Genomic DNA, 14,075 nt, shown 5'->3' with positions numbered 1-14,075 from the left:
CAAACACTTGTACAGCTGATAAGTCAACTGTTTTCAAAATCAGGTGTGCAAGTGTATCTGTAGGTATGCCCACAATTTATTTCTCAATCCATTAATATGTGTATATATGTATATAAAATTGTCTCTTTTTTTATGTCTATATATTGCCATAATATAATATTTTTAAGTTAGTTCCCCTGAAATTGCAGTTTGGGATCTCAAACTGCAAAAGGACAGCCTTCCTTTTCTCCTAAACTCCTCAGCATAACTGAGGCATGACAAAGAAAACACTAAAATCCAGGAATGGTAGATATGGGCTATTCTTGGGTTCATCTTCTTAAGTTTAAATAATGACATAATTTTATGTCATTTCACATTATTTCATTTAGTAGAGTAGAAACTCAATTTATTTGTAGTTCAAAACTTTAGCTTTGAATATCGGAATAGTAGCCATTTTTACAGAAATATTCAGTTTATCAAAGCACTAGGCCTTTAAAACAAAATAGTATAATAGTAATTGCAATTCAAGCAGTAGCATAGAAGTTCAGTGGCATCAGACAAGTTCTCAAAGATGAAAAGGTATAGACGCACTTACTTTTTCTTTTTGCCTCTTTTTTCCTTTTTCAGGTTCTGGAGAAGCATCATATAACAGAAATGGATTCATCTGTGCATATGAAAATCACCTGAAGCACAAAGTCTTAACATCAGTTTTTAAACTGTCTGGCAGAAAGAGTTATGAACCTGTTCCAGTTGCAAACTACACCTTATCACTTACAGCATCAAGTACTCTGGGTCCTCAGCTTTCATTTTCCAGTGACATTGTTTCTGAAAAAATAAATAACATGAATACAAATAACGTCAAAATGGAAGGAGAGCTGGAAGTGGCTTCGGTGTTTGCAAGGAGTATTTACACTCTGTCTACCACATACAATGAAAAGAGACGGGTTTTAGAAGGAAAATCAAATCTGAAGTTGGATTCTTCTTACCTTCAGGCTACCAATCAGATGTCTGGCAGATACAGTGATGGTTCGTTTTCCATTACTTCAGTTTCTGATGTACAAAACGGGCTTTTAAAGAACACAGCTTCACTGAAGTGTGAAAACAGCCAGCTGAAATTGTCATCTGAAACCAACGGGAGGTATCGACATACTGCAGGTGTCAATAAACTTGAAATAATTTTGTCAAAGAAGATGGCAGCACTTCGATCTGAATACCAAGCCACTTACAAGCAAATCCAGTATTTTGCCTTGTTTGCAGGTTCTCTCAATTCGCAGGATCTTGTTTTCAACACTGATATCTCCCTGACTGATCAGAAGAATCGAGCTGCACATAAGTCATCCCTCAATGTCAATCGGTATGGTCTAGCCAGCAGTGCCACCACCAACATGCAGTTCAGTCCCTTGGCAATGCAGAGTGAAATGAATGCCAAGCTTGACACCGCTGGAGGCTCCATGTCACTGTCCTCTTCTGGGCGCTATGGGAAAAACAATGCAAAACTCAATGTAGGTGGAAGAGTGAGCCTAACAGAAATAACACTGGGAAGCGAATATCAGAGTACAGTTCTGGGTATGGACAACAAACATGTTTTAAATTTCAGAGTTAATAAAGAAGGACTCAAGTTTTCAAATAATTTGCAGGGATCATTCAAAGAGATTAAGTTGGAGTATACAAATGATTTGAATATTCCAGGCTTATCCTTGACATTTGTTTCAAAGTTAGACAACAGCTTCAGCTTTGACAAATTCCACAAACATGTTTTTGACCTTCAACTGGAGCCTAGCTCACTAACAGCTAAACTGAGCAATAATCTTAAATACACTAAAACAGAAGTTTCCAACAAGGCAGAACTCCTTCTCAAGCCACTGAATATGAACTTGGGTGGCAATGTCAGAGGAGCCCATGGAGCAGATGAAATAAGGCATACCTACACCCTTACATGTGCTGGTCTAACTGCAGACTTGAAAACAGACACTGTGGCGAATGTTCAAGGTGCAGCAGTGAGTCACAGAGTTCATCTGGATGTGGCAGGACTCTCTTCCTCAGTTACCATGAACACAAACTGTGATTCCAAACCTCTCCGTTTCAGCAATGTTGTGCGTTCCACTGCGGCCCCATTTGTCATCACTGCTGATGTACACACCAATGCTAATGGAAAGCTGGTTGCTGTGGGTGAACACACAGGAGACTTGTACAGCAAATTCCTGTTTAAAGCAGAGCCTCTTGCTTTCACTTTCTCCCATGATTACAGAGGCTCTACCAGCCATAGCCTGAAGTCTAGAGGGAGGTACACCACGCTGCTTGACAACAAAGTTCATATGCTTTTTACTCCATCAGAGCAGTCAAGTGCCTGGAAATTGAAAAGTCAGCTAAACAATAATGTATATTCACAAGATTTCAGTGCTTACAATAATGCAGATAAGATTGGCGTGGAACTTAATGGAAGAGCTTTAGCAGATCTCTCTGTAATGGACACATCAGTCATATTACCATTAACATCTGAAGAAGTTAATTTAATTGATGCATTGGGTCTCAGGGACAGTGTATCGGAGCCTCAAGAATTCAGCATCTCTGCCTTTCTGAAGTATGACAAAAATAAAGATATGCATGTTATTAACATACCCTTCCTGGAAAATTTGCCAGTTTACTTTGAAAAACTCAGAGGCACTGTTCTATCCACACTGCAGTCCATTCAAAGTTACCTGAAGAGCATAGACATAGAAAAACACATGAAAAAGTACAAGGCAACTTTGGACAAACTGCCACAGGACATCAACGATTATGTGGACAAATTAGATATCAAAGGCAAAGTTAGCAGCATGAAAAATAATTTTGTTGCTTTCATAAAGGACTACAAAATAACATCTGATGATCTCCAAGTTATGCTGGAAAAAGCCATGGACAATCTTCAAGAAATACTGTCTCAGCTGCAGATCTACCTGATAAAAGTTGAGCAATACATCAAAGACTGTTATGAGCAGTACGACATTAAAGCACTTATTGCACAGCTTCTTGATAAAATAGCTGAAACAATGACAGCTCTAGATGACAAATATCAGGTAAGAACAACTGTAATCAACATCATTGAAAAATTGCAGATTTTTTTCCAGCAATATGATCTTAACAAAATCGGAAGCAGCACTTTGGCTTGGATTAAAAATTTTGATGATGAGTATGAGATTACAGCTAAAATACAAGAAAACCTAGAGCTACTCAAGATTCAAATTCAGAATATTGATGTCAGAAGCATTGTGGAAAATTTGAAACAAGAGATTAAAGCGTTTGATGCTAAAGAATGTTTAGAAAAATTAAAGCGATCTTTGCCAATCAAAAAAATCAACGAAATTCTTGAACAAATCAAAGACTTTATTCTAAATTGGATAGAGGAATATGAATTATCTGACAAGATCAGCGCTTTCCGTGGTCATGTGCACAAATTAATTGTAAAATATGAAATTGATAAGCAGATATATTTTTTAATTGACAGAATGATAGAACTGCTTAAAACGTACAGAATAAAAGAAACTGTCCAGAAACTGACCATCTACCTGCAAAATACTGATGTGAAGTCATGCTTTGATAAAGTTGTTGCTTTTGTTGATGATGCTGTCAAGAAAGTGCAAACCTTTGATTATGAAAAGATGATAAAGCAAGTCAACAAGTTCCTTGACATGGTTATTAAAAAGCTCAAGGCTTTTGACTATAACCAATTTGTAGATGACACAAATAAAAAAATTCGAGAAGTGACCCAGAAAATAAATGAGGAACTCAAAAATCTAGAACTTCCACAGAAAGCAGAAGCACTGAAACAGTATATAAGAGATTTTAGATCTGTGATTTCAAAATACATGGAACAACTAAAGGACACGAAGCTTGCTGCAATAATTAACTGGCTCAGGGAGCTCATAGACTCAACAACATTTGCTAATCTCAAAGCCAAGGTAAATGAACATCTGGAGGACCTGCGGGAGAGGATTTCTGAAATGGATATTTCCCAGGAATTCCAGTGGTGTCTGCAGAAGATAAGCCAAATCTACAGTTCTGTTGTCATATACATTTCTGACCAATGGAACGCAGCTTTCAAAAAAATCACTGTGCTGGCTGAAGAGTATGATCTAAAAAATTGGGCTGAAAATTTAAAACAGTTTGTTGAAACTGGATTTAAAGTCCCTGAAATCAGGACAGTTATAGTCACTATACCTGCCTTTGAGGTTAGTCTCCGAAGTCTTCGGGAAGCAACATTTCGAACACCAGAATTCATTGTCCCACTGACTGATCTCCGTATCCCCTCCTATGAGATTAATATTAAGACACTAAAGGACATGAAAATTCCAATGAAATTTACTACCCCAGAATTTAAATTTCTAAATGCCTTTCAAATTCCTTCCATCACAATTGACTTAATTGAAATTAAGCTTCAGATTGTGAGAACAATAGACAAATTCATGTCTGCAGAATTTCAGTTACCATCAATTGATGTCTACTTGAAAGATATGAAGATGAGAGATATGCCCTTTTCTGCCATTTCTTTCCCAGAAATACAAATGCCTCAGTTTCAAATGCCAGAATTATTGATTCCAAAGCTAAATCTAAATGAGCTCCAAATTCCTAACATGAAGATACCAGAGTTCCAGCTCCCACATATCCCACATACTGTGACTGTCCCTACATTTGGCAAATTGTCTGGTGCTTTCAGAGTCACCTCTCCATTCTTCACACTGTCTACACAAGCTGAGCTTCGTAATACCACAACATCTGCAAACAGTCCAGAATTTGTTACTTCCATTTCAGCTCAGACAACATCCAAATTAGACTTCCTAGTTTTTAGTGTTATTGCAGATTCACGTCTCCTGGCCCCTGACATGAAGCAGCTGAACCTTAAAAATGCCATGAAAGTCAACCATAGGTTCCTTAAAGTTGATCACACCAATGAAGTGGTATTTTTAGGGACCTCAGTAGAAGGTGCAGCTGAAACTAGAGCAAATTTACATACAAAGAAAAATTCTGTAGAACTACAGAATAATTTAATGGTCAAACTGCAAAGAAAAATTTGGATGCAGAGTGGAGTGGCATATTCTCACAGACTGAATATTCCACAAGCTGATTTCTCCAGCCAGGCTGATCTGGTCAATAACATGACAACAGAGGTAGAAGCAGGATACATATCATTTACCTCTGCTGGTAAAGGAAACTGGAAATGGGCTTCACCTAATTTCTCTGATGAAGGCACTCATGATTCTCATGCCACTTTCAAGATTGAGGGCCCCAGTATTACATTTTCTGCCAACAACAGGATAAATGATAAGTACCTGAAAGTCAACCAAGCTATGAGATATGAATGTCATTCCTTAATGTCTGCAGCACTTCAGATTCAGTCTGAAATTGAGTCACAGCGTGTGGGACGGAGCCTCCTGAATGTGAAAGGCACAGGAGAGCTTCTAGGAATGAAAGTGGAATTAACAGGCTCTCACAATGCTCGGCTCCATGGACGGATTACTGGAATTGTAAACAATGAGCTTTCCTTCTTGGCAAACCCTTCTGAAATTCGTCTTTCAACAAACAATGATGGAAATGTGAAAATCAGCTTCCCAATGAAACTGACTGGCAAAATTGACTTCCTGAATAACTATGGGTTTGCCCTCAGTTCTTCTGTTCAGCAGGTCAACTGGCAGGCTACTGGCAGATTCAATCAGTACAGATATTCCCATAATATGTCTGCTGGCAACAATGATGACAGAATTGAAGCTCGTATCGAAATGAATGGAGATGCCAACCTGGACTTCCTAAACATTCCTCTGAGCATTCCTCAGATTCAGATTCCCTACACTGGAATCAAAACTCCTCAGCTGAAAGATTATTCACTGTGGGAACAGGTAGGCCTGAAGGAATTACTGAAGACAACAAGACAATCCTTTGATTTAAATGTGAATGTTCAGTATGAGAAAAACAAAGACATGCACGCAATCCCACTTCCTTTAGCAAAAGTGCATGAAGTACTTAATAAAAACATCCTTTTATTCAACAAGCATTTTGAGAAGGGGAGAAATGCAGCTTTAGATTTTCTGACAAAGTCGTATAATGAAGCCAAAACAAAACTGGACAAATACAAAATACAAACATCACTGAACAAAATTCCACGGACCCTCAAGATTCCAGGATACACCATTCCTATTGTGAATATTGAAGTTTCTCCTTTCACTGCTGAGATGCCAGCCTTTGGCTTCACACTTCCAAAAGAAATAAGCACAAGAGGATTCACAGTCCCAGTAATTGGCTTTTCAGTTCCATCTTACACACTAGTTGTTCCTTCCTTTGAGCTTCCAGTCCTTCATATCCCGCAGGATCTACGCACTCTAAAGCTTCCTAGGTTCAGAATCAGCAGCTCAGGAAACAACATCTTAGTTCCTGCCATGGGTAACGTTACTTATGACTTCTCATTTAAATCCAGTGTAATCACTTTAACTGCAAATGCTGGGCTGTTCAATCAGTCAGATATTGTTGGACATCTCAGTGTCTCATCCTCTTCTGTCATTGAGGCTCTGCAGTTTAAGCTGGATGGTTCAACAAGTTTGACAAGAAAAAGGGGATTGAAGCTGGCCACAGCATTGTCCCTGAGTAATAACAAATATCTAGGAGGAAACCATGATAGCACTATCACTCTCTTAAAGAGGATCATGGAAGCTTCCGTGACAACAAACATAGAAGTTGACACACCAGTTTTAAAAATTAATTTCAGCCAAGAACTTTCTGGAAATACAAAATCTAAACCCACTCTTTCCTCAGGGATAAAATTAATGTATGATTTTAATATTCCCAAATATGGTACCAGTGCTACAGGAGAAATTGCTCACAAATTTGCTTTAGAGAGCCTTACATATTACATATCAGTAGAATCTTCTACCACTGGGGATATTGATGGAGTTTTTTACACTGGAAATGCATTTTCTGGAAGTTTAGACCATGAGGCAAATGCCTATTTGAATGCTAATGGAGCTCGATCATCCCTCAAGTTTGAGGCCCACTCTAAAGCAGATGGACTCTGGATCATTGAAATCAAAGAACTACTTGCAGCTGAAGCATCTACCCGTCGCATTTACGCAGTCTGGGAGCACAATGGAAAGAACTATGTACAATGTACATCTCGCTTCACAACAACGGGAACTCAGAGGTGCAAAGCAACCTTAGAGCTGGCTCCTTGGGATATATCAGCAGATCTTCAGATTCAAGCCAGTCAGCCAAATCCCTACCTGGGCATGGCATCAGTTAATGAGGTTGCTGTAGTGAAAATCAGTCCTGCAAACCAGAAAGCTGGCTGGAAGGGTGAAGGCCAAATTCACTCATTATCTCTCAGTCATGATATGCAGTTATCAAATGAAAAATCAGAGGCAAAATTTGTTATTTCTGGATCTGTGGAAGGATACATGGACTTCCTCAAAGTCATCAAGTGTCCCATTTCTGAGAAGAGTTTATGGGATATTTTGAAGCTGGATGTCACTACCAGTGCTGACAGGAAGCAGTACTTGAATGGCTCCGCATCCCTCGTGTACACAAAGAGTGAGGATGGTTACTTCTTCCCCATTCCTGTGAATAAGCTGACCGATGGCTTCACTGTCGTTATTCCTGAGTTACACCTAAAGGCTCCAAGCCCTGTCCTCAGCACTCCAGAGTTCAAACTTCCTTTCACCACTCTCCAGGTCCCAGCATACACCATTGACTTGCGCAACATAAAAATTCCACAGACACTAAGCACAATGCCATTTGATGTCCATTTACCTGCACTTCCAAAACTAAGATTCCCCAAAGTAGATGTAGGAGCAAATTATATTACATTAGAAGAATATAAAATGCCATTTTTTGAGGTGACAATACCTGAATACCAAATAACTATGTCTCAATTCACTTTACCAAAGAGTGTTTCCCTTGGCAGTTTCTCTGTAGATCTAGATGAAGTAGCTAGTAAAATTGCAGATTTTGAAATGCCTACAATTACCATTCCTGAACAGAAAATTGAGATCGCCCCTCTGAAAATATCCTTGCCTGCTGGAATTTACATCCCATCATTTGGTGCCTTGACTGGATCTTTCAAAGTTGTTTCCCCTTTGTACAATGTCACCTGGAGAACAGACTTGACAAATAAGAAGAACTCTTTCGAACATTCCATTGACTCTACCTGCAGCTCAACGTTGCAATTCCTGGAATATGACCTGAATGGTAAGACATTAAAATTCTGTATGCCATGATTTTGGTGGAAAAATTGTTGAAGACTAGGTTATTTGGATCTTTTTTTATCCCCAGGGCTTTGTATAGGAAGGTGTTCCTGTCTATTTAGCATTGACATTAGAGGACATTTCTTTTATCAGCAGTGGCATTTTTTCATAAATTACTGTCAGAGTATCAGTCAGTCGCCCTGAAGGCTAATGACTATATATATATGTGTGTCATATCCATATTGAGATATAATGCAAATTTTAAAATACTCCAGTCAAAAAAATGTTTTCACGTATTTTTATTTGGGACATTATGGGCATTCAGTTTCTTGAAGCATAATTTGACATCTGTGTGTCTATGTTTAGACATAAATTAACCACCAAATAAAAACTATATTATTAGTAATTAAAAGTTTTATTATGGGCATTCAGTTTCTTGAAGCATAATTTGACATACCAGTGAAATACCCCACAGAGGGGTATTCATCTATTAGTTATCTAACATATAACTGGATGTCTTTTGTATTTTTTGTTGATAATGCACACATTTGGAATCTTTTTCACAGTTGTTTCAAACTACGAATATAAAGAAGGTGTGTTTATTGTGAAGACAACCGGCAGCTTTTCACATCGTGACATGAGTGCAAACTACAAGGAAAATCTGACTATTTCAGGATTTGGGTAAAGATTTTCTCTAATAATACGGTCTATAATAGAAATAATTGCAAATGATGTGTTGTTGCTTTGATCTCTAATGCCCCAGGGTGCTCTGCAGTAATTAATAAGAACCTGTGTATCCATGCTGCCATTACTGGCTGTGTCCTTTTCCCTCTCAAGGTTTCTAGAAGAGCTTTCCTCACCAGCCCCATGTCAGAAAACCACTGAATCATAAACACAGTATCTTATAATCACAGCAGTTCTAGATCTGCTCTAACCATCAACATAGCTGTGTTTCTTCCCAGTGGATCCCTCTGTCACCACAAGCCACTACAGAGTAATTTTTATTCACAAATGCCCACACCAGGCACAGCTTAGCTCTCTTCCTGTTTTGATCTGCAAGTGTTGTGTTGATACATCTAAGGGACAGAATCAATGAAGGCAAGTACAAATGCAGATAAGCAGTAGTGCCTATATTGTATAGCTGGAAAAATTGCAGTTAGTTTGTAGAAATCTGTAGAAGGTTGACAATGGTACAGCTATAGGTTTTGTTTTACTGCCCCAATTTAATGAAAATTCACACCAGAGCTCCATATTGTTTCATCTAAAACAGGAAAATTTGAGTGACATGAAGTTTTGAATGTATCAGGCTAAATTCTTAGAACTGTGGATAGTAAACACTACATTTTCTTTTAATGCTTGTGCTCTCTGCAGTGCTTCATAACTGTGTATTTACTGTGGTTGCAGAGCCCTTGAGAACACTTTATCACTAGACATCATCAGCCCAACTTTCACAGATGTTCATGTGCGTTACCAAAAGAAGGAAAGGAAATCATCCGGCTCAATATCCTCACCCTCAGCCGGGACCCTTGCTTATGTCGTGGAAATGGACGATGAAATTTTCCTTGCCAGAGTTTACTACCAAACTCAGGTAAGCTTGATGTGAGCAATAAAAAGCGAAAATGCTTGGTGTGGTCAGAGGAAAAGTTCCCTTTAAAATTTTGTGCGTGTTTATGTTAAGATATAAATTAACCACCAAATAAAATCTATATTATCAGTAATTAAAGGTTTTATTTCCTACACTGGCTTTTCCAGTGCTAAAAATAATATCTGTGTAAAGAGGTATTTTCAAGTCCTTCACACTGTTATTTTTCCATCTCCAATGGTCAAGAAGGCGCATCCACTGGAAGTGAAGAATGTACAAAGTCAGTTTTAGATAAGCTACCCATCAGGTTTTATAGATAGCCATCAGGCTACTTAGAATGACTATATAAGTGGCCATTATAGGAATGAGGTGACTAGAAGAGTTCAGACAATCTGTGAAGTGTCTTTTTCAATCCATTAATATATTACAATACATGCTCTTATTATCGGCATACTACAATAATTTCAGAATTAAAATCTTATCTTACAAAATTATACACTAATTTAGGGATCACAAGCAACTCATAATTCACTATTTAGTCTAAAAATGGAAAAAACTATACATGAAAATATATTTTCATTTGAGGATATATAACTACTCTGAGTAATTTTCTAAATTGTCTCATTTATTTAAATTATTACAAAATTAAATCCTCTAATATTTTCATATGAAAAAGATGCTTTTGAATTCACTTTAATTGATTTCAGAAATGAGTAGAAGGCTCATTTTCTCAAGTAATTCACTTGCCTTATGAGATATGATAGGCATTTAATACAAAGGAAGGAAAAAAATCTTATTTGCAGCCAAATATTAAAGACCAGACTAAGTTATGTTCTAGTCTTGCTCTTTGAAGGAGCTCAAAGTAGCTTGATACAAGATAATTTCTTCCAAAATAACCTTTCAAGATGAGAGAAAACAGACAGCAAACAGACAGTGAACAAAAAATTGGAGAGTGCTTGTCTTAATAAATGATAAAATTAAAGATGCAACAATGAGAATGTTGAAAAACGCTCATAAATAATATTGGAGTTTTCTTACCCTGTTTTGTATTTTCAGTCTGCTCCCCAGAATGACATTGACATACTAAAAGGTGAGATATCCCTCAAGGAACCTGACCGGATTCAAATGAAATTCAACTGGAATGAGGATGCTGCCAAAGACTTGCTGCTGGGTCTGAAAGAAAGAGTGCCTAAAATGACAAATGCAGTCTGCAGGTATGTTAATCGGTACCATAAGGAGCATATGGGACTGGAAATTAGTGCTGCCACCTTAAAGATGAAGAATATAATGCAGAATAATGCTGAGAAAGCATACAGTTTTGCTGCAAATAAAATAGATGAAATAGACACTCGGCTTCGCACAGCCGCCAATGAGGCCTCTGACAAATACCAGGAGCTGAAGTTCACAGCTAAACGGATTTATCGAAGAGCAGCAGATCAGGCTGAACAGTTTGACTATCAAAGAATTAAAGCAAAAGTTTTGGATGTTTTAATTGACATAATAGAAGAATACCACCAGAAAATAAAACACGTAATTGACTCAGCCACTGAATTCCTGAAAACCACAAAATTTCAGGTCCCTGGGCTGTCTGAAAAGTACAGTGGTGCAGAAATATACCTCATGACAACAGAGAAGGTAGCAAAAGCTGCTGATGTATGCCTTTCAAAACTTCAGGAGTACTTTGATGCCTTGATTGCAGCTATCAATGAGCTGGAAGTCAGACTTCCTGCTTCTGAAACAATTCTTAGAGGCCGTAATGTACTTGATCAAATTAAGGAAATGCTGAAAGATTTGCAGGGCAAAATCAGGCAGACATTTGCTACTCTTCAGGAAGTTGACTTTGCAGGAAGACTGAAGCAACTGAAACAAGCAGTGCAACAGGTTTTTCAGAAGGTAGAAGAAATGATTAGAAGCTTGCAATCCAAAACTTTTGAAGACATCAAAGTCCAAACGCAGCAGCTGTACAAAGATGCATTGGCTTCAGATTTTGCCCAGAAGCTGAGATCCTTGACAAAAGATGTTAAAAAATACATTTCTCAGTTCAAAGACTTTAGCCAGAAGACAATCCAGGACCTTTCAGAAAAGCTGCACCAGCTGCTCCTCTATGTAAAGTCATTGCGGGAGGAATACTTTGATCCAACTACACTTGGATTGTCAGTGAAATACTATGAGGTGGAAGACAAAGTATTGGAATGGCTGAAGAATATCATAGATCTTCTTGTGGATTGGCACAACCAGTATGTTGGAGATCTTGCTGGCGTTGTTACACGCCTGACAGACCAAGTAAGAGAATTGGTGGAAATCTACAGTCAGGAATATTATAGCCTTATAACTGATTTTGAAGGAAAAGGAAAACAGAAGATCATGGAACTCTTATCTGCTGCTCAGGAAAAGATCCGATATTGGTCTGCAGCTGCTAAGAGGAAAATCGATGAACATAACAAGCAACTCAAAGAAAAACTCCGGGAGATCTATGGGCAGCTTAGTCAGACCCAAGAAAAGCTAATCAGTGAAGCCAAAAGGGTAATTGATCTAACTATAGAAAATTACTCTGCTTTCCTGCAATACATCTCAGAGCTTCTTCGCCGGCTTGAGCAAATAACAGCTGAGAGCATAAAGCCGTACATAGCTGTTCGTCAAGGAGAGCTTAGTATACAAGTGCCCATGTGACTGGCAGTCCATTCACCAAATGCCCCAAAAAAGCAGACAGGCACTCAGGAATAAAGTGGAAATGACACACATACTGATTCAGCAAGGCATTGAGAAAGGCTCCAGGAAATGGAAAGAAATGCAACGTTTCAACTTGACACTGAACAAGTGAATCCTCAGGAGATTATGGAAAACATTCAGCAGCACATGAGCACCTGAGAGAACTAATAAGTTTCAACCAAAATATATTTAAATATAACAGCAATCAGTATACTGGAGCTTCAGGTAGATATGTTTGAATCTGAATTTGTAAATGAAAACTTAGTAATCTACACTAGGTTATTTTAATAAGCTTAATAAGCCAATAAATGAGTTCTTTATTACATTTTTGTGTCATTCATTACAACTACCTTTACTTGGAGCATAAGGCTTAATCCAACAAGTTTCAAGGTCAATGGGAAGTCTTTTCTTTGATTTCACAGTATGTTGGGTCAAGTTAATAATGTACAATGCATATTGTAAATAGTCACAAAAGGTATGGAATACATAGAATAAACAGGTTTTAAGATAAAGGTCACATTCAGAAGCCAGTTGAAGGAAGACTTGGAAACACATCTAATTCCCAGCATAGAAATACCTTAATAGATCAGTAAGGAAAGTAGCATGTATAAAAATATAAATTTTAAAAATTATAAATTCTGAAAACAGCGTCAAAAATTGAAAATTAACATAGAAGTATGAACTTATGTAGAAATATGACTCCTGGAAAATTAAAGATAATAATACAAAGGTTTTCTTAATAAAAAATAATTTACGTCTGTGTAATTTTTCAGACAACTATGCTAAGTATTTTATATGAGTTTTCTTTCTACTGGCTAATTTATATTTCAGAAATACAGGGTTTTCTCACCTGTTTTCCCATGATATTTCTGGTTTCACTTTAAATTGCCTATGTTTTACTTATTTTGAGTTTAGTCAAGTGTCAAAGTTTCACAGACATCACTGTGTATGATGGGTCAAAAAGTTTCCCCCTCCTAGGCTGAAACCTAGACCATTGAAATGAATTCTCAGTTTAAAAGTGAATTTAAAGCATGTTGAAGAACTCTCACAAAATAAGACTATTTTTAAGTGGAAAATATGTTGACCTGCCAGGCTGAAATAATGTTGCCTCTTTGAAAATAAACTTTTTGACAAACAACACTAGAAAGTTTCTGCACATGTGTGTTTGGATGCAATCAGTTCATTCTGTAATATGTTTCTTGCTTGTTCACAATGGGAAAACAGAGAATCTGTTTCCATTCTCTGGTACGATGGAGTACCTACATGTAGCAATGGAGCAGCAAGACTCTGATACCCCTGTTGATAGATAATGGTATTACCTGAGTAACTTCACCAGTAATGATTCTTATCAGATAAGCTACTTTAACCCTGAAATCAGAATCTCACAAGCATGGCATTATACACACACCTATCTAGCTGTCAGCAAGTGGGTTTATCTTAGAAAGTAAGGTAAATCCATTTTCTCTTCAGAGCTTTCAGACATCACAATTACAGCAAAAAATTCTCAGAATAAGCCATAGAATAGTCTCCTGTGAACTATAAAATAAGTTTTGGTTCTGAATAGAACTAATCTGCATATGATGCCCTGCCCAGGGAAACCA

General features: G+C 37.6%; 1 protein-coding gene across 1 annotated transcript in view; it reads left to right on the top strand.

Moving 5' to 3' along the window:
- Nucleotides 1–13,614, top strand: part of APOB (apolipoprotein B) — a 36,075-nt gene extending 22,461 nt beyond the window's left edge. Inside the window, 6 exon segments of the mRNA XM_015622378.2 lie at nucleotides 607–8,187; nucleotides 8,750–8,864; nucleotides 9,588–9,771; nucleotides 10,822–12,432; nucleotides 12,434–12,563; nucleotides 12,566–13,614. Of these exon segments, the coding sequence (XP_015477864.1) occupies nucleotides 607–8,187; nucleotides 8,750–8,864; nucleotides 9,588–9,771; nucleotides 10,822–12,432; nucleotides 12,434–12,563; nucleotides 12,566–12,633 (9,689 nt within the window). The 3' untranslated portion in view covers nucleotides 12,634–13,614.
- Nucleotides 13,615–14,075: the final 461 nt, after the last annotated feature.

This window comes from Parus major, chromosome 3 (genome assembly GCF_001522545.3).
Source record: "Parus major isolate Abel chromosome 3, Parus_major1.1, whole genome shotgun sequence".
NCBI lineage: Eukaryota > Metazoa > Chordata > Aves > Passeriformes > Paridae > Parus > Parus major.
The sequence above is the reverse complement of the archived record's forward strand: the minus strand, read 5'-3'. Positions and strand labels throughout refer to the sequence as shown.